The sequence below is a fragment of the Coenobita brevimanus genome, chromosome 59, assembly GCF_032717465.1.
Source record: "Coenobita brevimanus isolate Jiangsu-jjx chromosome 59, ASM3271746v2, whole genome shotgun sequence".
NCBI classification, from domain to species: Eukaryota; Metazoa; Arthropoda; class Malacostraca; order Decapoda; family Coenobitidae; genus Coenobita; species Coenobita brevimanus.
The window spans coordinates 24,936,141-24,961,798 of NC_137012.1; the positions used below are offsets into that span (position 1 = coordinate 24,936,141).

Below are 25,658 nucleotides of genomic sequence, written 5' to 3' on the forward strand. Positions count from 1 at the left end.
CACCTACGCCTGTGAACTGGCTCAGAACCGTATGTTTGGGGTGAATGAGTCAACTGTTTGGACAATAAAGAAGGCAGAATGTAGCATATCGGAGGCAGTGAGGGCTTGTGCACCAGACTGTTGAAGTGTCTCCACCTATGCCTGTGCTTGTCAGGTTTCAGTGTTAAATTTCTTACATTTTTGTTGTTTTTCATACTTTATGCTAGTTTTTAAGGTGTATGTAGTGCATAAACAGTATTATTCAGATGTAATATACTTAGTAGACATGCGTAATTATGTGCACACAAGGGCAGAACATATACTCGAATTTACCACATACGCGAAGGGTCTGGGAACGTAACCCTCGCGTGAATTAAGGGCTTACCTGTATATATATATATATATATATATATATATACACATACACAGTCTAGGGGTTTAGTGTGTCAGCCAGATGGGACCAGTTAGGCTTTACATGCAAGGGTTGGTTGGGTTTTGCTGCTAACACAGTACCACATATGGGATGAGTCTCTGGTCACCCTTGCCTTAAATGTCGACTGAATAGCCTAGCCGCCCTGTGCTTTGTTTGGAGAGAGGGCAGGGGGGGAAAGATTGAATGATGGATGGACGGAACTGCAGATAGTGCCTGCTGTACAGTATCTGCTTAAATCGTTGATCTGTGTCCCTTCAGGAATGAATATGTGCTAATACCTAGGAGATTGTTGTATCATGCTTATATTTTTGCTCTCAAATGTTCCCAATTCTTTTCATTGCATGGTGCACAAAATATAATATACCATCGTAACCAGATACTGCTAATGATTTTCATGATATTGCACTTAAATTATTTACTTTGGTATTTTACAGCATGCAGTTTATTTTTGTTTGTAACTTTTGTTTGATACTGAAATTCATGTTGTTCTTCACACTTTGTCTCACAATTTCTAATTCAATTTTCAGAAGATAGAGAAGCAGAATTAGAGGGTAAAAGAAGCAAAGACACTCCAAGCAGAGACACAGCTGTACCAGATGTTTGTAAACACAGCTCACAGGAGACTACACCAAGTGATGGTGCCTCAAAAGTGGGCATTAGAAAGTCACTAAGAAAAACCAGAGACACACTAGCCACAGAAGCAGCCAAATCCACCAGCTCAGATATTGTGCTGTTGGAATCAAGCCGGGTGACTAGACGAACACCACAAGTCAAGGACGAAACGATGAGTAGCAGTGAGGAACACACTACAAGTGGACTACGAAGAAGCAAGAGATCAGATAAAAGAGATGCGGGGATTGTAGAACAGAAGACTATATTGTCTCCAGTTCAGGACCCCACCAAATCTTCAAAGCCAGTGGTTTCTGATACAAACACATCTGCACCTAGAAGCATTAGGCGAACAAGAAGTGATGCAGAGGAGATGGTTAAGAAAAATTCACAGCCCACTAGACGTGCATCACTGGAAACTGATAGCCTATCAGAATCACCAAGGCAAAAGCGATCAACTAGAGGGAGGGGAGAGGGTCAGGAAGCTGAAGAAAATGTAAGTGATGAGAGTGAGACTTTGCCAGGAAACATACGTGCTAAGAGAGATAAGCGAAGGACAAGCAATGGTGACCTTGTGATGCCCACCAAACCAGACGATTCTGAAAAGGTTTTAAGAGTCAGAACACGACGTTTTGTCAGTGAGTCACCAAATATTGTTATGAATGAAAATTCATTGGAAGTTAGTAAAATCAGTGAGTTTGATTCTGGTGAGATTACAGTCACTTGTAAAAAAGAACAAGAAACAAAGGCGAAAGAATGGGATACTGCGTCAAATAAAAAGGTTGAAGTGAAGGGGGATAAAGAGGAGCTTATGAGTGAAAAGAAAGATAATGTCTCTGGTTTGACTAATAAAAATATACCAATTTTAGATGAAGCTGAGAAACTTTCTGGTTCTGGAGGCAAGTCAAGAAGGACAGTAACACAAGAGAGGAAGGTGAATCAGACTGTTCTGAAAGATTCCATTAGGAGTTTATCTTCTAGGAAAAGTATTGAGAAAACTGAGGGTGATACTTGTGACATCAGCACAAGAAGTAGTAGTAGAAGCAAATGTGGTGCAGTAGGAGCGGAAAACACAAATGTTGATGGTAGCGAGAAAAGGACTGCCATTTCAACAGCCACACAAGGTAAAAGAAAGTCTATAGGAAGCAGGAGGAGAAGCAGTAATCACGATGAAGCAAAATTGAATGAAGTGCTTGAGAGTGTGGCCAGAGTTTTTGAGAAAGACATAGATGATGATCATTATGAGAAAATAGAAAAGGACTTCATGCTTGGTAACAAGTCTCCAGAGAAAAACAAGGGTGAAAAGGTGTCTACGGTTACTGATAGTAAGGATGCGAGTGTTGCAGATGGTGGTATATCTAGCCTTGATGATAAGAGTTCCAATTTGGCAGATACGGCGGCAAGCAGCGGTGCGGGTGCGGCAGGGGGGAGGTCACCTGTTGTGTCGGTGGGCCAGGCGGGGAATAGTCCCAGTCCAAACAGGCGAAGCAATACCAGTAAAAAACTGAGCGATGTGGTGCGCAGCCTGCAAAAGAAACAAGCGGAATCCCCCAGCTCTGTATATGGGTCAGAAAAACCAACATTTTTGAAGGATCTCAACAGTTGGAACTCGGATAAGATGAGGCAAGTAAGTTCCCAGTTAGCGCAAAATATTCAGCCCTCTGGCACCCCCCCTGCACCCCTATCAACAACATCAGCACAGAGTGATTTGCCTTTGATGGAAATTGCACCAAATGCACAGATAGTTAACCCAGATAACATAGCTATATCTAAGGCACCCCACCCAGCACCCCAGAAATCCATTACCAAAGTTTCATCTGCCAAATTCATTTCCAACCGGCCTCTGCAGAGTAAGTCTCCCACCGTCACCCCAAGTCCACATGTTGATGTCCCTGTGAAAACCAGTATCTCACAAGTGGTAGTAGGTACCCAGAACATCATCAAGACAGTCCCTTCCCAAAGAACAGCAGAGTCCACCATTACTAATAGCTTACCAAGAGGGAACATAGTGTCATCCAAACCAATTCCTGTTATACTGCAGAGTGGTCAGGAAGAACATATAACAGTCCTGCCTAGCTTACCAGTCACAGTCAAGCCACCCGCCACAATTAATGTTGTTGGTGCAGGCTTTTCCCCACAGCTCACCATGTCTCGTGTCCCACAGTTGCACTCTGGTGTCACCCTGTCTTCGGTCAGTAGTGGATCGGTTGCAAGTCCCAGGCCAATAGATCCTTCTGTTAAGAATACTCCTAAGCAGCTGCACATTGCCCCCAAGCCATCTGCCACCCCAACCCCGATTGGTGCTGCAAACCCAGCGGGGCAAGTGTCAATATCAGTCTTGCCCCATGGGACCCAAAAACCAGCACCAAAGCCAGTACAAATTGCTCCTAAGCCTCCAGCCTCTTCACACATTCACCCTAATACTCAGCTTATTGCTCCACAACCAGGTCACATGATGCAGGCACAGGTACAGACTATTTCACAGCCAGTACATACAGTCCAGGCCATAACTCAACCACTACAGACTATGCAGGCCATTCCACAGCCTATACAGACAGTTCAGACAGTCACTGGTGTACCCATGCAAGCTGTCATTACCCAAGCAGTCATTGATCCCACACAGTTAGTCACTCCATCCTCACCAGCAAAAATTATTACCCAACCAGTTTTTGTTACTTCTTCAATGCAAACTGCTGCAACCTATAGCCTTCCCCCACAGACTGTCAGTCATGGTCATTTAGCTGGTAATGTGAGTGCTGTCACTCGAGTCTTGACTCCAACAATGGTAGGAAAAGTGGCAGCCAAACCTCAACCTCAGTTGATGACCCCCAAAACTCCAGAATCACTGGTCACTCTCACTCCAGCAACAGTTGGCAGCACAGCTGCGGTTAGACCTATTGTTCCCATGCCACAGCATGTACAGCCTTCTCAGCAAACTCAGATTCTTGCAGTGAATGTGATGCCAATAGGTTCTCCTCAAGTTCAAGCAGTAGCTGGGCAAGCAGGATTGATTGGAAAGGCTCAGAGTACCATCCCTGTATCTAGCAACCTTTTGCCTGCTATTCCAACTGATAATCTCCCCACTCATGCTGCAGTAACGCTTTCACAACCTGTAGTCTACACCACAACTGCTGCTTCTCAAATACCTTTTACTCCCATATCTCCTGAGGTATCTGTAAATGCAGCAGTCATTAGTAGTAATACTGGGACTCAGTGTGAACCAGCACCTGCTACACATTTGCAAGCTTCTAGATCAGTGACAGTTGATACAGGGGTGCAGGGAACTGTTCAGATTGGTGGCCAGACTAATAGTCAGAACAAAATTGTCCCTGCTTTGTCCTCTTCCTCATCTTTGCCTGTAGTATCAACAACTGACTCAAGTTCACAGGCAGCAGTGACTAGTGTGTGTACAGTACCAGTAGCATCAGTTAGTAGTGTCAGCAAAGCAGTGGTGACTTCCATGGAGAATAAGTTAGACAGTTCAATATCAACACAAACATGCAGAGTGCTGGATGCATCAGTCAGAGGGGGTATGCCAGGAAATATGAGAATAACTGAATCGAAAACAGCCAAAAATAATGTGTCAGTTCCTCTTGCCAAAGGTGCTTCTATTCAGAGTAAGGCTCTTAGCTCATCAGTAACAATCACAGCCCTTGGTGATCCGCATTATTCTGGTAGATCCAGTGTTAGTTCCACACACAAACCAGTAAGTATATCTAAAACTTCAAGTACATGTTCAGGGCTGCCAGTAAAGTTGTCAGCAAGTGTCAGTGTTGTACACCACAAGTCAGGAGTAGGAAAAATTGTACACCCCTCCTCCTCTCAAAAGAATGAGTCAGAAAAAGTACCAGTGACCAAAGATTCAGGCTCAGAACAGGACAAAGATAGATCTGTTCCCACTGATGGTAGTGATACAGTGGACACTGATCAAGTTTCTTACATACCTGGGGCAGTAAGCAAAGGAAAGAATGTTAACAGTTCTCTATCCAAGACAGTGGCTACCATCCCTACGTTAGCCTCCATCTCTAAGAATAGTAGAGAAGTAAGTAAAAATTATCCTTTACATAAGCAAAGGGATGGGGTGGACACAGTTTCCCATCAGTCAAAAACAGACAAAGAAACTGTACATGATGACAGATCAGGAAAACCTCAAAATATAAATGGCAAGGAAGAAAATGACAGTGAGAAGTCAAATGATAAAAAGCCTGGTGAGAAAAAGAAAGAGCCTATACTTAAACGAACTCTCTTCAAAACTAAGAGTCAAGAGGAGAAGAAAGTTGGACCCATTTATAGAACAAAGAGTATGGATCCCAAGAAGCCTTCTGGGGCATTTTCTCCACTTCATGAAAGTAGTGTGTATGCATTCGAACCTGAAGTTGAAACTTCTTTGGAAGAATCTTCACCTTTCTCCCAGAGAATTAAGAATATTCAACCTTCACCAGGAACTTCTCCTGTAAAGCCAAATAATGTTAAACCTCCTCCTCAGGCAGCAGTAAAACCAACAACCATCACAGCTGTCCGAAGCCCAGTGGCCCGCTCCCTTAATCCAGTCATAGGAAATAGACCAAAGCCTGTCGTATCAATCACTCCAGCACCTCCACCATCTTTGGGGGTTAAGAGGGTGGCCCCTGGTACAGTTGCCTTGCCAACCAAAGTAACAAGCACAGCAACAGATGCTTCACAAAGTCATGGAAAGGTTGGTTTTGTTAAATCCAATACTTCTACATCTACCCAACCTCAGCAGGATCAAGGGAAGGTAGGGGCTGAGTCTGAAAGGAAAGACAAGAGTACTGCTGGAAAACAAAGTGTGAGTAATACTTCAATAGCAATCCAGTGTGATATGGATGATGGGAAGGAAGTTACAACAGAGGAGGGTGTCCGTGCTAATGAAAGTGGAACACAGACAGAAGGACCAAGTAAGTTTCCTCTTCCTCCAAATGCCTCCCCATTCTATTACCTGCCTCTTGCTATGGCTGCATTGGGGGAAAAACTTCCAGCACAGTTAGTTCAACAGATGTTAGCTAAAACTCAGGGGCTTGTTGGTGCAGCCGAAGCTGGGATGATTTTGCAGCAAGCTGCTCAACTTGCACAGCAACATCAGCAGAAATTACAGCAAGGTACAGCAGCACCAATATCCAACACGTCTGCAGTTAAGCCAATAAAGTCGTGTGCCATCACGGGCTTGAGTGTCACCCCCATAGTTTCAAGCATTTCAGGAAATCCCTCTGTGAGTCCAATAAATCCCCTGAGGCCATTGGGTAAGACTCAAGAACCTACATCCAATCCAGATACTGCTTCACAGCCCACCACAGTTATAGTTAGCACTGCCACATCTACCTTTACCATTGTCACTACCTCTGCTTTATCTCCAGTAGGTATTAATCCTGTAGTCACTTCCACATCCTGGACCACCACAGTCCAGTCACCATTACCTTTATCAGTTTCATCCTCGGTAACCACCACCATACCTCATCCAGTCACCAGTCTACCAACAGCCATTAACTCTGCTGTTACAACAGCCTCCAGTCTACCATCAAATAGCAACATACCATCTGTTAACATGCCAGCAACCTCCAATCTACCATCAGCTGTTAACCTTCCTACAGCATCCACCCTGCCAACAGCCATTACCACACCTACAACCTCCAACATGCCATCAACTAGCAATCCATCTGTAACCTCCAGCCTACCAACAGTTATTAACCCATCCACAAACACGAAGATGCCAGTACCCCATAAAACACCTTCAGCCTCTAACCAACCAACAACCAGTACAGTAACTACAGTAGTCACCACTTCTTATGCAACCATCACTAACCCTCCAGTAACTATAACCAACCCTCATACACCCATTACCAGCCCCCCAGCAGCCACTACCAACCCTCTAACGACCACTACCAATCCTCTAACAACCTCTACCAACTCTCACACATCCATTACCAACCCTTTAACAACCATTGCCAGTACTACCAACCCTCCAACAACCACTACCAACCATCTTACACCCATTACCAACTCTGTTACATCCACAACAAATCCTCTAACAGTCACTACCAGCCCTGTAACAACCACTACCAACCCACTAGCAACCACTACCAACCCTCTAGCAACCACTACCAACCCTCAAACAACCACTACCAACCCTCAAACAACCACTACCAACCATCTAACAACCACTACCAACTCTCTGACAACTGCTTCCAACCCTCTTGCAACTACTACCAACCCTCTTACACTGACTACCAACTCTCATGCAGCCATTACCAACCCTCTTGCAACCACAGTCAGTCTTCTTACAACCACTACTGCCCCTCATACAGCCACAACCAATCGTCTCAAAAGCATTACCATCCCTGGTGCAACCACTACCATCCCAGTTACAACCACTACCATCTCTGTTACAGCCACCAACATCCCTGTTAAAACCACTACCATCCCTGTTACAACTACTGCCAACCCCCTAGTAACCATTACCACCTCTCTCACAACCACAACTAATCCTCTTACAACCACTTTCATTACAACCACTACTAGCCCTTGTACAACCAACAGCAACCTTCTTACAACCACAAGCACCCCTCATGCAACCAGTAGCAGCACTCTTACAACTACTGCCATCCCTCAGGCAACCACCTCCACCACCATAACTACACTCACAACCACTGAAATACATAAAAATAACAAACCCCTCCATGTGCCTCCTCATAGACCCCTACCAACTCCACCACTGGCCAGTCAGGAGTCCAGTTCTCCAGGGAGCACAAAGGATCCTCCAAAGCCAAAACCAGGAAAGGAGAAAGTGAAGGAGGAAAGTAAAGTAGTGGAGGAGCCAACTAGAAGACGGAGTGGAAGAGCTACAACATTGGCCGCCACAAGAGCAACAGAATCAGACATGCAGGAAAATGAGGAACTGCGGAAAAGCCGGCGGGCAAAAAGGGTGGCTGCAGCACTAGCAAAGGAGGAAGGTTGGAGTTCATCATCTGAGGCTCCACTTAGCCCACAGATGTCACCAGATACTTTGCGAGGATGGCCACCTTCAAGACTAACCAGGTGAGTATGATTTAGAGTAATTTGAAAATTGATTAGTTTAATATATATATATATATATATATATATATATATATATATATATATATACAGTATATATATATATATATATATATATATATATATATACATGATAATTGGGTGAGGAAGGTGAGAAGTGTTAATATTGGGGGTGGGGTTACGAGGGGTAAACCGAGAAAGACATGGGACTAGGTCATTAAGTGTGACCTCAGGGTTAAGGGACTGAACAGGGAGGCTGCAATGGTTCGTTCAGCATGGAGAGCCGCCATTAGGTGACCAAAGCTGACGCATGCAAGCATATTGGAGCCTTTAAAAACGAAACGAAACGAAAACGAAACGATATATACAGTATATATATATATATATATATATATATATATATATATAATAATAATTATCCCTGTGTGCATTGATGTCCTAGCATTATATTTATCGCCAGATAAACTTGAAATTTATTGGTACAGCTGCTTGAGAATTGTCATATAATAATGATTGTTTAACTTTTTTTTTTTTTTTTTTTTTTTCCCAATAACTACTGGGAGGTGTATTGTAGGAGATTGCTGCCCCAAGCCATTAAAGCAGTATGACTTATTTCAGTAAAAAAGTAAAAACCGTTTATGTCTTTGGGGAAGGCAGTGGATGTGTCTGGGTTGGCTGCTGAAATGTTGAAGGCTTCAGAAGATACAGGAATGGGTTTAGTTATTTTTTGATGAAGGCAATTATAAATGAGTGTGTTGTCTCAGACAACTGGCTGAAGAGTGTGATTGTAAATCTTTTTAAGGGGAAGAGTGATGCCAAGGAAAGATAAAAGTATAGAGGCATAAAACTTGTGGACCAAATAATGAAGGCAATGGAGATTCCTTGAAGGTATGATTGGTGAAGGTAATGGAGTGAGTCCTAGTGGGTATAAGTGAAGGTAATGGAGAGAGTCCTAGAAGGTATGGTAAGAGAAAGATTGAATATTGATGAAATACAGTTTGGGTTTGTGCAAGGCAGAGGGACCTTTGGTGTCATATTTATTCTTTGACAGCTTCAGGAAAAATATATAGTAAAGGAACAGGAGTTGTACTGTGTTTTTGTTAATTTGAAGAAGGTCATATTCCCAAGGGAGGTGGTGAAGTGGGTAATGAAAAAGCTTGGTCTTTTTAGAGTGGTTATGGTTGTGTATGTGGATGCTAGCACCCAGATGAGAGTGAATGAGGATTTGAGTGATGAGTTTTCTGTGAATGTTGGCATGCATCAAGGGATAAGTCTTGAGCCCTGTATTGTTTGTCATGGTGCTTGAATATCTCCCACATGACTTCAGAAATGGACTCTCATGGGAGATTAATGCTTATGACTTTGTGTTGATTGCAGAGAATGAAAGGGAGGCAAAGGAAGGATTTAGGAAATGGAGAGATGGAATGTGTAAACAGTGATAAAACAAAAGTGATGATATCTAGCACTGTTGGCAGTACTGTCGAACCAGAGGGAGTGTGGCCATGTGCAGTTTACCACAAGGGTGTGGGAAGTAAGTTCATCATTTGCAGTGTTTGTGACAAGTGAGTGCGTAAGAGGTGTACCGGTAGTGGTATTAGAGGGTAGAGGTAGACTTTGAGATAATGCTGATTTCATGTGTGTGGTGTGTCAGGTAGAGCATGTAGAGATTGTCAGGTGCAAGAGGCATGATCTTGTTGGTGAGTCTCTTGAATGTGTGGGAGAGGTTTGTTGTTTAGTGGACATATTATGTGCTGGAGGTGGGGCTATGTGGCTAGGGTAAGGAGTGGGTGGAGGAAGTTCAGGAAACTGTTTCCTCCCCATACTGTACATTGAGAAGGCTCTCCCTCAATGCTAGGGGATCTTTGTATGCAGCATGTGTTAGGAAGGTAATGCTGAATGGTTGTGAGACCTGAGCAATAAAGGAAGAGGGTATTCGTAGGCTCAAATGTGCAGAAATGTTAATGATTAAAAGAAGGTGTAATGCGTCCCTGAATACGAGGCCAGGGGGGGGCGTTAGGTTTGTGATTGAAGAGTTGAGAAGAGTGATTGGACTTGAATGTGTTGTTGTGATGAGGAGGAGTAGATTGATATGGTTTGGGCATGTCAAGAGGATAGAGGATGACAGTTGGATGCAGAGGGTGAGAAGTGTCAATGCCAAGGGTAGGGTTGGGGGGGGTGGAGTCATAGAGTGTGACCTCAGGGATAAGGGACCAAATATTACGGCTGCTAGAGATTGAGCAGTGTGGAGAACCGCCATTGGGTGATCAAGGCTGATGCTTGCAAGCATGTTGGAGCTTTTATAAACGTTACGATACGAAACGAACCTTTGATGTCTTGGCCTGTGGACTAACAAAAGTTCACCATGCCATCAAGAAATCTAGAGTGTCTTTTTTTTTTTTTTTTTTTTTTTAGGGGGTCTGAATGATTAAATGTTTTCTCTTCCAGCCCAACTCCATCCCAAAGCTCTGAAGGCACCACATCCTCTACACCATCCCAGCGTGGTAACCGCTTGTCCTCACGCAACAGAAAACAGTCTCCAGCCAGTACAGTTGAAATTACAATAACGTTAGTTATCACCAGTTTAATGGGTACCATTTTTTTCTTGAAGACATTCAGTTGACAGTGGTTAAAAGAGATTGATGTTCATAAATGTACACAAATGGAGTGAATTAACAGTTGAATTTAGTACATGAATGTTTCAGATAATAGATTATTTCTTAACCCTGTTGCAGATGAAGTTATGGTATAGTCTAGGCAGTAAAATTTGTGAGGAATGTGTTCCCAAAATATGACTTTTTAAAATTTTCTCTAGAATGTTAATGTAAAGTCAGAAATGCTGGCAAATTATCTTTATATGTATAGGTAGCAGTAGAACTTTGGTATGCAGCTTTTGCTCAACTTATGGAGGACTTACTATAAAAAATAATGTTAAAAAAATAAATAAATAAACCAAGTTTGCTTATAACGAGGACTTAATGTATTGCTGTTTACTGCCTGCAGTCCTGTTCGTCATCCACCAACACAATCAGTACCCAGCATCCAGGTTGGTCATAGCTCAGGGCCTCAGACTGTAAATATTGACAAGGCCCTAGCAGACCCCAAGGCAGGCTACACGTGTGACAATTCTCTCCTCACCCGTGCACCTTCCTTCTTCCCATCTGAGGAGGAGTTTACTGATCCACTTGATTACATTGAGAAGATTCGTCCGGAAGCAGAGCAGTTTGGTCTTTGTCGCATTGTCCCACCCGGTAATTTCAAGGTAAAAACAACTGAATTTGCTTTAAATTTGTTTTTATTAAAGTACGTTGTACTGCTATCTCTTTTCCTTAGAAAGGGAACAGTTATATCATCAGTTTTAACTTCCTTTATTTTCTTCATTATAATGGTTCTTCATTTGCAGAATTAGATGTAACTTTTTAAAAAAATTTTTATAACCCACTGTCTCATGTCAAATTTATTGTACTTTATTATTCAATAAGTCGATGTTGAGTGTGCTTAAGAATATTTTATAGCTCAAGTATTTCCCCCATTAGCCTGAATGTCGAGTGAATGATGACATGAGGTTTACAGCAAACAACCAGTATATCCACAAGATGATGAGGCGGTGGGGCCCCAACGTGCGAACACTGTTGGCCATCAAGCGCTGCTTGGCTAAGCAAAACATCGAACTCAATAATAATCCTCTTGTAAGTTGCTGTATACAGTATATTGATGGTTATTGATGGTGACTGATGAGTAGTTGATGGTGATTGACTGGTGCCACGCACAGCATTCCACCTACTTGTAATGGATGGTGCTACACACACCTTCCTACTGCCACTTTTGGTATGCAGTGATGTAATGGTATTGGAAGATATGTTTGGGGGCTGTGTAGATGGACCGTTAGGATTGTTTTAAGACACTGTAAAAACTTTAATTGTTTCCTGCCCCCCAGTTGTATGGTCAGCATTCCTCTCTGCTGCTGCTTGACAACTGGATCATGGAGAAAGTACAGTATGTGAGAAGGTGGTACTTCACTAGACCACCAGGTGTCTGACAAGTGTTTGAGGGCAGTGGGTCTATGCAGTATGTCAGTACAGAGCACTAAAGCCCTCCTTGATTTTCCTGCATGCATCAGAAAACTGTTCCATAGAGAGGAAAGGACTATGACATATTTATGACATGGATCTAAAGCAAGCATTGCATTAGTTTGTGATTATTGCTAGGAAAGCCTTCAGAAATGAAACAAGAACAAAACGAAACAAAAGATTACATTCTGAATAGGTGCCTTTGTCACACAAGGATATAATCATCATTATACATCTACTAGATCGGGTGTATGGAGCTGGACCTGGTACGCCTGTATGAAGTGGTGGAGCAGCATGGTGGACTGATGGGTGTCATAGAGAAAGAACTGTGGGGGAAGGTGGCTGATGCTTGTAGGATACCACGTTCTGCTCAAGAGAGACTCACTAAACTTGACTCCATCTACTGTAAATATCTTCTGCCATATGCCATGCTTTCTAAAAGTAAGTATTCATTTCTATCCATTTGTTTTAGTTATTGGTTATTGATTGTAGTAAGTACTAAAAAAAAAAAAAAAAAAAGATGAAAAGAAGGATCAGTATTCAGAACACTGTACCTCATATTTGTGTGTGTGTGTGTGTGTGTGCAGAAGCATACTTTTGTGCATGTGTATGTTGCATGAGAGAGAGAGAGAGAGAGTCCACCCTGTTATCACTTGCGAGAGATATCTACATATCCTTGTCTCTTTATTGCATCTCATTTTAAAGTTTCTGACCATGACCTCTTAAACCTCAGTGCGGGTACAGTAAAGATATTAGGTAATCTTTCTCATTTCTGTCTTCGATGTTAATGATGTACTTGTTCAGCTTTATCGTAAATTCTTTTCCATGATTCTCCCATGGGTGGAAGATTAAATTTAAAAATCTATCCTTATAACTTAGATTTTATGTGGTAGGTGGGGGCATTCACCATCCACTCACTCGATGTAGTGCTGCTTTGGGTGTCTGCCCTTTCTTCTCTTCCTTCCTTCCTCTTCTGTCTTTCTTTCCTTCATTCTTTCCTCATCTTTCTGCCTACGGGTGACTCAACACTGTGAGACAAGCCAAATGGTTCCCTGTATACCAGGAAACCATTTACTACTCTGGGTGGTAACTAGATAACCAAATTTTGGCGCCTGGTGGTTTAGTGGGTAATTACGGAGCTCCAGTTGGACTGAGTCGGTGAAGGTTTATATCTAAGGGGTGGTTGGGGTTTATTGCTCACGTAATGCCACTCAGGGATGAGTGAGGCTGGTCATTCTCATCTTACGTGTCAGGACCAACTTTCCTATACCCTGGGCTCCTACGCTCATTATGGGGCAACATAGGATTGGATGAAAAAAAAAAAAAAAAAAAAAAAAAAAAATCTAAGCTCCTCATCTGTCATGTGTGAGCTCTTTGAACCTTTTTATTTTGTTGTTGTGTTGTTGATTATAGGGGGACTCGGGAAGGTTATGTATATTAATAGTAAGGATGGAAAAGTTTTCATTGTTCTAAACAATTTTTATGATGTAAATAGTGCTGAAGAGGAATACCTTCATGTGGTGTCTGAATTGGCCAAATGACCAGTTTTGTACAAATTAGGTAATGCAGTCAACAGAATGGCTCTGTCCCATAGGTTTAGAGGAGAATGACTAAAACAGATAAAGCTCTGTAATGTAGATCGCCACATGGTGGTGAAGCTGAGAATTTTGAACACCTAAATAGTAAGTGTATGGATGTACGAGGTCTGTTTGGAAAGTATCCGACCTTAGGCTGTAAAAAAATAAATAGCTAACCTGTTGAGCTACAATACTAATCCCCTTCAAAGTAGGCTTCTGACATCACACACGTAGCCCAGTGTTCTTTCCATTGCCAGAAATATTTTTCAAGGTCGGCTTTCGGTATCTCCTGCAGGTGCTGCATCGCAATTGCTGTGATATCTTCTCCCATTTCAAATCGGGAACCCTTCAGCGGAGTTTTGAGCTTGGGCTATAACCAAAAGTTGCACGGAGCCATGTCTGGTGAGTAGGGAGCCTGCCGGACTTGCAGGATGTTGTGCTTGGCCAAAAATTCGAGAATCAGTTGAGAAGAATGGGCAGTGGCATTGTCAGGGTGCAGCTTCCAACGTGCCATTTCCAAAGGTCTGCTCTCTTCTGCCGAACTGCATCACAAAGATGAGAGAGAATGTGGAGGTAGTAATGTTTGTTGACAGTCTGACCTTCTGTTGCGTATTCGTGAGGCACAACACCAAGGTAGTCGGAAAAAAAAACTCAATTTGCGAGCTCATTTCACATTGCTGCAGACCAGTTGTGCTTTTCTTGGCCAAGCAACCATGCATTCTTCCACTGGGATAACTGTGGTGTGGTGTCTGGTCTGTACCCATACACCCCTCATCTCCAGTGATAACAGTCTTCAGAATGTCTGGATTGCGATTCGCAATCCAGACATTCTGAAGCATTCATCCGAGCAGCGTTCATCCGAGAGAAGAGATCATGACAGATGCTATGAGGCCCCTGCAGGAGATAAAGAAAACCAACTTTGAAAAATGTTTCAGGCAGTAGAAAGAATGCTGGGCTATGTGTGTCAATTCAAAAGGGGCCTACTTTGAGGGGGATGTGTGTCGTAGCTCAATAGGTTAGTTATGTTTTTAGAGCCTAAGGTTGGATACTTTCTGAAAAGACTTTGTATGGCCCATTTCTGGCAATAGTTTCTTCTGCTTTATTTATTTTTTATTTTTTCCTTTGTGTGCATCCTTCCTGTCCCATGAATAATCATGGAAAATGGATTATGATGATATTTATGATGTTGACTGTATTATATTTACAGGTGAACGTGACCAACTTTTAGCAGAAGTTGATGCAGTGCACAGTCGGGCCCAGGGTGATGGAGGCAGGGCCAAGAAGGCTTCAGTCAGTTCCTCAGACAATGATGATGAAGAGGAAGAAGAGGAAAATCTTGATTGTATTGTCAAGGTAAGTACAGCAGAGTGCTGTACTGTACTGTTTGATAGGAAGTGTTTTCTTTTTGTTGAATAGAACCAGGGATGTACCTTTAACCCCTAACTGCCGGGTGAAAATCTGTTCACGTCTTACATCAGTACAGAAGAAAAACAGAAAATAGCTTTACCTCTAACCTTAATGTCTCAGAAACTATAGCAGTTAGGGAAATGAATTATAGACCATATTACTCACCAACTCTTCTTCTTGCAAGTGAAAGTATCCCCATGTCTGCAGGTTGTTGCATCGATAAATAATAATGTGAGGAAGGGGACTAATTTTCTCTGCGAGAACAGGATGTATCCATGCGTCTGCCCACAGTCCCAACCATGGCTTTGCCCTCAGTGTGATAACTTCCCCATTACTAGATAAACTAGACACAGTGGTGTCTAAGGCACACCGTATGGCACTATCACTGAGCCCGTTCCTAGTATCCATGGAAAGAAGCTTGATAGGGGTGGGTGAGACTAAAGTCCACTTGAGGTGGGAATGAAATCGGACGAGAATGGTTAAGAACAGTTTGTCCTACACCTGGCAGAGTCACAGAGATGACTGAGGTATGGTTGGGTGGGCTAGTGGGAGTCTTCCCCAATCTTTTGGTGATGAGATAAAGTGGCAGCCACTTCAGACTGTGCCGGGAAAAAAGTGTGGTATCTACCGACACCCAGCTCCGCCTGGCCACCGATTTTTTTTACAGTTCCGACTGACACCTGGCGGTTAGGGGTTAACAGAGGGAGATTAAAATCCATTTAGATTATAATACCTGGATATAGCCTGATTATAATGAAGCAAAAACAACACTGAGATGACAAGACAAGTGTAGAATTAACCAGTTATATGTGCTGTACTGTATATCGTAGATAAAGAACTTACTGAGACTGAGAGAAACCTGCTATCCATGTACGGTATATAATTACCGTCAAGCTTTGTAAATGGGTTGCAGGAAATCATTAGGCTTGTCATGTAGTTTAGAGCCACCTAAATTAGAAAGAATATTAATAAAAAGTAACAGGAAGGGTGTGGTGGATGAGGGCACCCATCATCCACTCACTCAGTTTAGGGATGCCTTATGGTCTGTACACTGAATGACAAGCCAAATGGTTTCCTGTACCCAGGAAACCATTTACTGTGCTGGGTGGTAACCATATAACTGAGGTTTTTGTCTGGGTTGTGTCTCCCAGATTCCCTTACCTAAAATCACTTAATCATGGCAATTGTTTCGGAGAGCCTCGGAGGGCCCAGTACCTGCCGAGGGCCCCAATAATTGGGCAGATTCACATGACCATGTGGAATGTGAGAGGTGTGAATGAGGAGAGCATGAGGGTGGAAGTGGTGAATGTGTTCAAGAGTGTGAGATATGCCATGATGGCATTGTGTGAAACAAAGATGAAAGGGTGTGAAGTGGAGGAGTGGGAGGGTGTGAAATGTGTAAGATTGAGCATGAATGGGCAAGGAAGATGCAAAGAAGGAGTTGCTTTGTTGATGAATGAGGTGTGGCAGAGTGGAATGAGAGATTACAAATGTGTCAGCTCGAGGTGTATGTATGTCAAGTTCTAGTTTGAGAAGGTGAAAGTGGCTGTGATTGTAGCATATGCATCGTGTGAGGACAACAGGAGTGAGAGAGAGAAAGACAAGTTTTGGGATGAGCTGGATGAAGTAGTGGGAGAAATTCCCAAGAGCTATAAAGTGATCATAGTGGGTGATATGATCAGAAGAGTAAGCACTGGTCCTGAGGATAACATAATGGGTTGTAATGGAGTAACAGGAGAAAATGATAATGGGAAGTGACTGGAGGATATGTGCCAGGAAAGGAGGTTGTGCATTTGTAACTCGTATTTCAAACACAAAGATGCACATAAATAAACATGGTATTGAGGGAACGGAGATCGTGCTGAAAGGAGCCTGATTGATTACGTGCTCGTAGAGAGGTCAGTGCTGGGAATAGTTGCTGATACGAGTGCCATGAGAGGACAGTGTGGAGGTCTGTCAGATCATATGATTGTGGTATGCAAGATCAAGCTGAGGGGAATGAGGTGGACCAGGAGAGAGAGGAGGAGTCAGGGAGACTGAAAGTCGAGAAGCTGAGGATCAAAGAAATGGGAGATGAATACAGAACCAAAGTAGGGGAGGAGTTAGAATCAGTGAATTGGGATGAAATGGATCTGGACAGCCTGTGGAATCCATATAGGGATTGCTTGGTTAGAAATGCTAAAGTAGTTTGTGGTGTGGCAAGAGTAACAACAAGGAAGAAAGGTACGGCATCGTGGGATGAAGAGGTTAAGAGAGCAGTGGAGGAAAAGAGGAAGAAGTGGCTAGAGTAGTTACAGGACAGGGGTTCAGTGTGGAATAAGAACTGAATATATTGAGAGCAAGAAGCACGTAAAGAGACTAGTGAAGAGGAAAAGGAGGAGGTAAATGATGATCTAGGAAGAAAAGTGAATGCAAGCTACTCTGAAAATAGGAAGTTATTCTGGAAAGAGGTGCAGAAATGTAGGAGTGACAGCAGAAAGAAATGTGAAGGTGTGAAGGATGTAAGTGGTAGATTACTAACCCATGGGGATGAAGTAAGGACCAGATGGAAAGAATATTTTGAAAGTCTGATGAATGGAAATAGAGAGAGCAGATCCACTGTAAACATCATTGGTTTTGGGGGTGTGCAGAGGATGAATGCAGTTCCAGGAAACGTGACACTTGCACAGGTGAAGAGTGCTGTGAACATCTGATAAATGGGAAAGCAACTGAGGTTGATAAGGTGTATGCAGAGATGATTAAGTATAGTGGAGAGAGCGGAATGAGGTGCATGTTGGAGATATATAAGAAAGCATGGATGAATGAAACTGTGCCAGCAGAGTGGAAAAAGGCTATGATTGTACCCCTGTACTAAAATAAAGGTGAGCAGAGTGAGTGCAAGAATTATCATGGAATAAGTTTATTGAGTGTTGTAGGGAAGGTATATGGAAGATTTATATTAGAGAAAGTAAGAGAGATATCAAAAGTCCTAGTGAGTGATGAACAGGGTGGCTTTAGGAGTGGCAGAGAGTGTGTGGATCAAATATTTGCAGTCAGACAGATAGTGGAGAAGGCATGTGAGGACTGTAAGGTTTGTATGGCATTCATGGATCTGGAAAAAGCACACGACAAAGTGGACAGAGAAGGATAGTGGAAGGTTTTATGCATGCATGGTGTAGATGGTAAGCTGCTAGGTGCCGTCAAGACTTTTTATAATGGTAGTGAAGCATGTGTAAGGGTTAATGGACACCTAAGTGAATGGCTCACGATCAATGTGGGCGTGCGATAAGGTTGTTTGATCTCACCATGGTTGTTCAATATACGTATATTTTTGGGGTGATGATAGAAGTAAAAACACGAGTAATGGAGAGAGGGATGGCTTTAGTAATGAATGGTGATGAATGGAATATATCAAATTTGTTGTATGCTGATGATGCAGTACGACTTACAAATACACACAACTTGCAAATACACACATTAGGTTAATCAATAATCCTGCCATTACGCAGGACCTTCCTCCCTTCTCAGTATGTAGAGATTTTGCTTCTTTAGCATTATTTTACCAATATTTTTACTGTAAGTGCTCTGACGAACTTGCTTCAATTGTGCCTCCCCTTCACGTTTTCTCTCGAAATACTTGGGCAGCTGGGAGCACCCATGAACTCACACTCTCTCCCCCGCAATGCAGAACCTCTGCTTATCAAAATTCATTTATTCCCAGAACTACTGTACTACTCTCAGGAATTCACTTTCTGGGAGTTGCATCATACAAATATTTAATCCACTTTCATTTAAATCCAGTTGTTAAAAATATTTTATGAATGGAGGATGCCTTTAGGCACATGGACTTTTTTTTTTTTTTCTTTTTTTCCTTTGTTTTTCCATCTTCCATTCATTGTCTCAAAAAAGAAAAAGAACTTGGTAAACTAGTGCAGAGTTTTGCTGATGTCTGTGAGCATTGTGCCTTGATAGTAAATGTCGAAAAAAGTAAAGTAATGGTTATTGAGAGAGAAGGTGACTCCCAGTGCAATGTTACAGTGAATGGAGAGGGAGTGGAATTGGTGAGAGAGTTCAGAGACTTGGGTACAGTGATAGAAAAGAGAGGAAAGTGTGTGAAAGAAGTGGAAAGTAGAGTGACACAAGGAAGGAAAGTAGCTGGTGCAATGAAGGCCTTGAAAAGAAACAGAGGGTTGAGTGTTGCAGCTGCATGAGGCTTTCATGTAGGAATGTTTGTGCCAACTTTAACATATGGATGTGAGATTACAGTGTGGCATGAAAATGAAAAGTCAAGAGTGGCAGCAGTGGAGATGGGACTGCTGAGGAATGTATGAGGTGTACAGAGAGTGGATAGGATCCGAAATAATGTGATTCGTGAAAGATGTGGAATGAAAAAATTTGTGGGCACCAGAATGGAGGAGAGTGAACTGAGATGGTATGGTCATATGGAGAGAATGGATAACAACAGAGTGGTAAAAATGGTATATCTGAGCGAATTTGAAGGAGGGAGGAGGCGAGGCAGGCCAAGGAGAAGGTGGAGGAATGCTGTGGATGAGTGTGTGAGGAAGAGAGGTTTGGAATTCAGTGAGGCTAGGGAACTTACAAGAGATCGAGCTGACTGGATGAATATTGTGAGGAGAAGCACATGATCAGGGATTTGGCACCCCATTTTAACATGACAGCGTCCAGATCGACTTTATCGGATACGTTCATGTGAAGCTACAGAATGTGTGGATGTTTTTGACGTATCAGATAGAGCCAGGATTCCAGTGGTTTGAATGGTGATTGAATGGAAGTATGGGCCATTGGATTAGGCAAATTTGGGCTGTTTGGACATTGCTACTCCTCACCCTGCCCCAGGGTGGGAAAGGAGGTCCGGATGATGGTAAAGATGATGAACAGGAAGGGTGGGAAAAATAGGAAAAGAGAATGACAAACACAGAAATTCTGTATCATTAATAGGAGTTGGAATTGTCCATATTTGTATTGGTATAGGGATTTGGAGCTTCACCACTCATAACTTTTGTGGCAAGCAGCTATGAATTTCTCAACCACACAGTATCGTAGGGGAAAGAGATTGAACTAAAAACATATTTTTCCTTTGCTTGATGTCCTCAGTGGAACAGAAGAGCTGGTCTCCAAATTTCACAAACTTGTGTAAATGCAGAATGGTGGATATGAGTAGAGAGGTGTTAAGATTATTATGTCAGTGGAGGGGAAGGTAAGAGAAGTCCATGAAGACCAGGAAAAAATGGCCAGATATACCATGAGAAAATATTGTGAAAAGTGAGATAGACAGAGTGACAGCTGTTTTCTGTATCTCAGAAAATGACGGATAGAAAGAACAGGGGGGAAATTGGTTATGAATCATGATTATGCAGAGTATTTTGGATACTGTATATGTATTTGTTCAGTGTACTTGAAATTTCAGGCTTTAGGGGTTTCATAGAATGTATTGCAATGTTTTTTTTTCTTACATTAACATTTACTTTTCTGTCAGGGTAAAAGCACAGCACTAAGCACTTTCTACCGTATTGCCCGCAACACATCAAGCCAGTGGCAGCCAGACCCTGCCAACTTGGAGGTGGATGAGAGGTACTGGTCGCTGGTGGTCAACGGAAGTCACCATGTTTGTGTGCTTTCTGCCAGTATTGACACCTCGGAACATGGCTATGGATTTCCCAGCCAGCGTACCTCTCCCCTCTCTAGGCATCCATGGAACCTTAAAAACCTCTGTCAGAACCCAAACTCAATACTGAGAAGTATGGGCACTATTGTAGGTCAGTAGGTATATGAGTTGCTTTGTTGTTGTTTATAGTTTTCATGTGGAAGTAATTGTATATTTGTGATGTACCATTGGTTAATTGGTATAATTTTCAGTTAATACAATTTTGGTTAGTCCAGTTACTGTACAGTGCCACTTTGTTAACCCTTAGCTGGCAGCAGCAGTTGCTGAGAATCACCCAAAATAAAAATTGTCTTTATGTAGATGCCCCTGACCACAGGATTGAAGCATAAATATAGTTACACCGCATTAAGTAAGGTTTTAACATAATCTACGTATAGACTCTACCGTATTGTGGAACAGTTGCTATATTTCATTAACGTAGCAAAAAGGGTGTTGCAAGCATCTGGTTGGTAGTGTGGTATGAGTAGATTGTAGGCTTCTTTACCATGCCATGTAAAATGACCAAACATAAAAAGGTCTACATCTCCCCAACATTAGTTTTCTTCCACATCAGATCTCTACTCTCTCATTATTTTCCCCCTCCATCTCTTTTCTTTACAGACTTTGGCAGCATACTTGTCTGTTTCTCTCACTCTGTGTTCAGTTACATCCTTGTATACAAAAGACATAAAAATCTCAAGTGGGTCCTGAGGGTTTTGCAGAACTACTTTGACCCCTGTGGTTCCAGTAATTGGCAATTGATCTCTACTAACTGGAGAATGACTCAACCACCGAACTGGAACACTGTTATCATTGCCATCAACTTCTGCACTTGGCAGATTATCATCTGGCTCCTCTGCAATCTCAAGTTGTGATTCATCACAACTATCAGTGTCATCACCATCACTATCTGGTGTAGAATCATTACTAATATCATCAGTGAAATCATCATCCAAATCCTGATCTAGAATAAGTTTTATCTCATCATCACTAATGTTCCCCCTTGTATGGGACATGATTATGTCTGCAATATCCAAATATCAAAAGAATATTAGAATCTGAGGTCAACAGGGGAAACATTTAAATGAGTGTTGTGTCCCATGGAAGAGCTGGGAACAGACTGACTGAGTCACTGAGTTAGCAACCCGTATATAAGCCACCTGCGACCTGTATGTTGCCAGTTAGGGATATTTGAGGCTCTAGGGCACTTACACATTGCTGACTATATATAGTCCCTGTTAGGGTTTACAGGGGACAATTTTGTGGGAAGCATCTATGTATACAGTAGACCCTTTTTATCCATGGAATTTGCATCCGCAGATTTAAGTTTCTGCAGATCAGACTTATTATAATACTGTGCTATACACTGTAACTTAATTTGAAATTGGCGCGCAATGCACATTTCTTTTCTCGCTACAGTTAGCATACCCACATCCACAGGCATTCCCGCCACTCTGCCAGTCGTATTGTAAACACCAGTCAGTTCGTTACTTACGTCGTCGTCGTCCTTTTCATGTTTACAACTCTATTGCACTTCATTGTATAAGTGAAAAATGGCTCCCAAGAAACAAGTAAAGAATAAAAGCAATTCTTCTAAGCCAAAGAGAGAGCGTAAGATATTATCTGGCATCCCATCAGAAGGGCCAGACTAGACTCATAGCTTACCCACAGTGTTGCCACACATCTCGTCGCCTCACCACATTGGCACTGCAGGAACTGCACTAGAATCATCACCGTCATACAGCAATCATCATCATTGTACGAAGGTTATGAAGTGAACACACGGTCTTTTGGTGAGTGTTAATATGTATTTGTAATATTGTAAAGTAGCCTATGTTTTTATTTTTTCAGGGATGTGCTTAGCTCATGTGGAAATAATATATCATTTTGTGATGATGGCTTGAGTATCCGCGAAATTTGCCTTCCGCGGGGGTCTCTGGAACCTAACCCCTGCGGATAACTAGGGTCTACTGTATTCTCCCCACAGTTTTTCAGTAGATTTGCACAGTCTGTAGTTCTGCCGCTGGCTAAGGGTTAATGAAGACTAATTCTGCCCACTGCCTATCTGATGTATGTAGATTTGACCAGTCACTTATAAGTTTCAGGAAAGGATGGATACAATTTAATTTTGGATCCACAGCAAGTACAGTACAGTATATCACCTACTACTGGAAAACAAGACTCATATTTTTCCTTCCCTACATATCATTTACAGCTCTTCTTTAAATTTACCAAGTACTCTGTACTCTATAGCTAATGTAAGTTCTTTCATTGGTAAAGTCAAGCAAGACAAACTGATCAGAGTGAACTTAGGCAACAGTTGGTTTACATAATTTGCATATGTTGATAAGTTTTTTGCATATGTAGTATCCAGTTCCTGTATTTGAAGCTCACTTATGTCTGCCTATCTGTCAATAGCCAGATGCCCTAATTCTGTTAGGGGTGGACACAAATAAATCACCTCCATGTCGCTCTGTCCCTTGCAGTTTTGGTGGCCTCCCCTCAACTTACTCTCCCCACTCTTGTATACCTGTCTACTCCATCCCTCCATCTCATCCTCAGTCTCATACTCCCTTTCTCCCCCTCCACCTTACTAACATACACTCTTCCAGTTAGTCTCTCATTCTCCATCCTCTCCACGTGGCCAAACCACCTCAGTGTATATTTCCTAATGCTTTCTATCACATCCACTTCCACACCACAATGCTCCATCACTTCTTCATTTGTCACTCTGTCTTTCAATGTAACTCCATATGTTCCTCTCTGATAACTCATTTCCACTGTTCTCACTCTTGGTTTGTGTTCGTCCAACAAGATCCGCATCTGTACATTAGGGATCACAATACTGTCATGCAGCGACATTTTTACTTCCATGCTCACTTCCCTATTTCTTATCACTGCTTTCAGCGAACCAGCAACCTTTCTTCTCTGCTGCACTCTTTCAAACACTTCATCCTCCAAACTCCCATCCTTACTCATCACACTACACAAGTGCAGCAACTGCAGAAAGTCTGAGGAATGGGTAAAATCTGAAGTCCTAGTGAGTGATGAACAGGGTGGCTTTAGGAGTGGCAGAGGATGAGTGGATCAAATATTTGCAGTGAGACAGATAGCAGAGAAGGCTTGTGAGAAGGACCATAAGGTGTTTATGGCATTCACGGATCTGGAAAAGCATACGACAAAGTGGACAGAAAAGGATTGTGGATTTTTTTTGTGCATCTACAATGTAGATGGTAAACCGCTAAGTGCCGTCAAGAGTTTTTATGATGGTAGAGAAGCGTGTGTAAGGGTTAATGGGCATCTAAGTGAATGGTTCACGATCGGTGTGGGCATACGACAAGGTTGTGTGATGTTCTCATGGTTTTGTTCAGTATATATATGGATGGGGTGGTGAGAGAAGTTAAAACACGAGTAATGGAGAGGAGGATGGCATTGGTAATGAGTGGTGATGGATGGAATATCTCAAATTTGTTGTATGCTGGTGATGTAGTACTGATTGCAAATACCGGACAAGAACTTGGTAGGCTAGTGCAGAGTTTTACTGATGTCTGTGAATGTCGTGCCTTGAGAGTTAATGTAGAAAAGAGTAAAGTGATGGTTATTGAGAGAGAAGGTGACTCCCAGTGCAATGTTACAGTGAATTGAGGGAGACTGGAATTGGTGAAAATTCAAATACATGGGTACAGTGATAGAAAAGAGAGGAAAATGTGCAAAAGAAGTGGAAAGTAGAGTGACACAAGGAAGGAAATTAGCTGGTGCAATGAAGGCCTTGCTAAGAAACAGAGGCTTGAGTGTTGCAGCTGCATGAGGCTTACTTGAAGGTATGTTAGTGCCAACTTTAACATATGGATGTGAGACTATGATGTGGCATGAAAATGAAAAGTCAAGAGTAAGAGCAGTGGAGATGCGACTGCTGAGGAATGTATGTGGAGTACAGAGGGTGGATAGGATACGAAATAATGTGATTCGTGAGAGATGTTGAGTGAGGGAGTCTGTGGACACCAGAATGGAAGAGAGTGTACTGGGATGGTATAGTCATGTGGAGAGAATGGATAACAAAAGAGTGGTGAAAAAAGGTATATCTGAGCAAATTTGAAGGAGGGAGTGGATGAGGGGTAGGCCTAGAAGGTGGAGAAATATGGTAGATGAGTGTGTGAGGAAGAGAGGTTTGGAATTCGGTGAGGCTCGGGAACTGACAAGAGATTGAGCTGACTGGATGAATGTTGTGAGGAGAAGTACATGATAAGGAATCTGGCACCCCTTTTTAATGGGGCAGCGTCCAGATTGACTCTATCGGATACGTTTATGTGAAGCTACAGAACGTGGTAAATGTTTTTGGTGTATCCGATAGAGCCAGGATTCCGGGGGGTTGAATGATGAGTGAATGGAAGCGTGGCCCATTGGATTGGGCAAATTTGGGCTGTCTGGACATTGCTTCTCCTCACCCTGCCCTAGGGTGGGAAAGGAGGTCCGGATGGTGATCCATCCATCCATCATCCGGATTTTCATCATTTAGTACTTTCTGTGACCACTATGTGCCATCAAAGCAACTTGAATACGATGTGACATGGAGTCAGCAAGGTTTCTGCAGTAGCCAAGCTCTGTTTCTTGCATTCAGTTATTTTTGATGGCGTCAAGAAGGCAAGGGATTAAGAGTTGTTCCTTTCTTGGAGTGTAAACCTCGTGTGAGACCACAGCTCCTTGATGGGAATCAGGTCTGGATAATTCCGAGGCCTTTGAAGAATGTTCACCTGCTTTTCTAACAGCCATTTCATGACCTTGTTTGTCCTGTGGCCTTGTGCACTGTCATGCGTGAAGAAGATGCATTCCTGGATCTTATAAGAATTCATCATGTTATCTTGAAGAACTTCAGTGTAGCAATCTCCATTCGTCAG

At 42.5% G+C, this 25,658-nt stretch overlaps 1 protein-coding gene across 1 annotated transcript in view; it reads left to right on the forward strand.

Moving 5' to 3' along the window:
• Jarid2 (Jumonji, AT rich interactive domain 2) overlaps positions 1-25,658 on the forward strand; it is a 137,029-nt gene that overhangs the window by 41,735 nt on the left and 69,636 nt on the right. The window contains exons 9-18 of the mRNA XM_080274824.1: positions 940-6,437; positions 7,069-7,082; positions 7,595-8,071; positions 10,514-10,633; positions 10,823-10,825; positions 11,069-11,327; positions 11,602-11,754; positions 12,378-12,576; positions 14,920-15,065; positions 20,596-20,875. Coding sequence (XP_080130950.1) covers positions 940-6,437; positions 7,069-7,082; positions 7,595-8,071; positions 10,514-10,633; positions 10,823-10,825; positions 11,069-11,327; positions 11,602-11,754; positions 12,378-12,576; positions 14,920-15,065; positions 20,596-20,875 — 7,149 coding nt within the window. The remainder of the gene's footprint in view (positions 1-939; positions 6,438-7,068; positions 7,083-7,594; positions 8,072-10,513; positions 10,634-10,822; positions 10,826-11,068; positions 11,328-11,601; positions 11,755-12,377; positions 12,577-14,919; positions 15,066-20,595; positions 20,876-25,658) is intronic.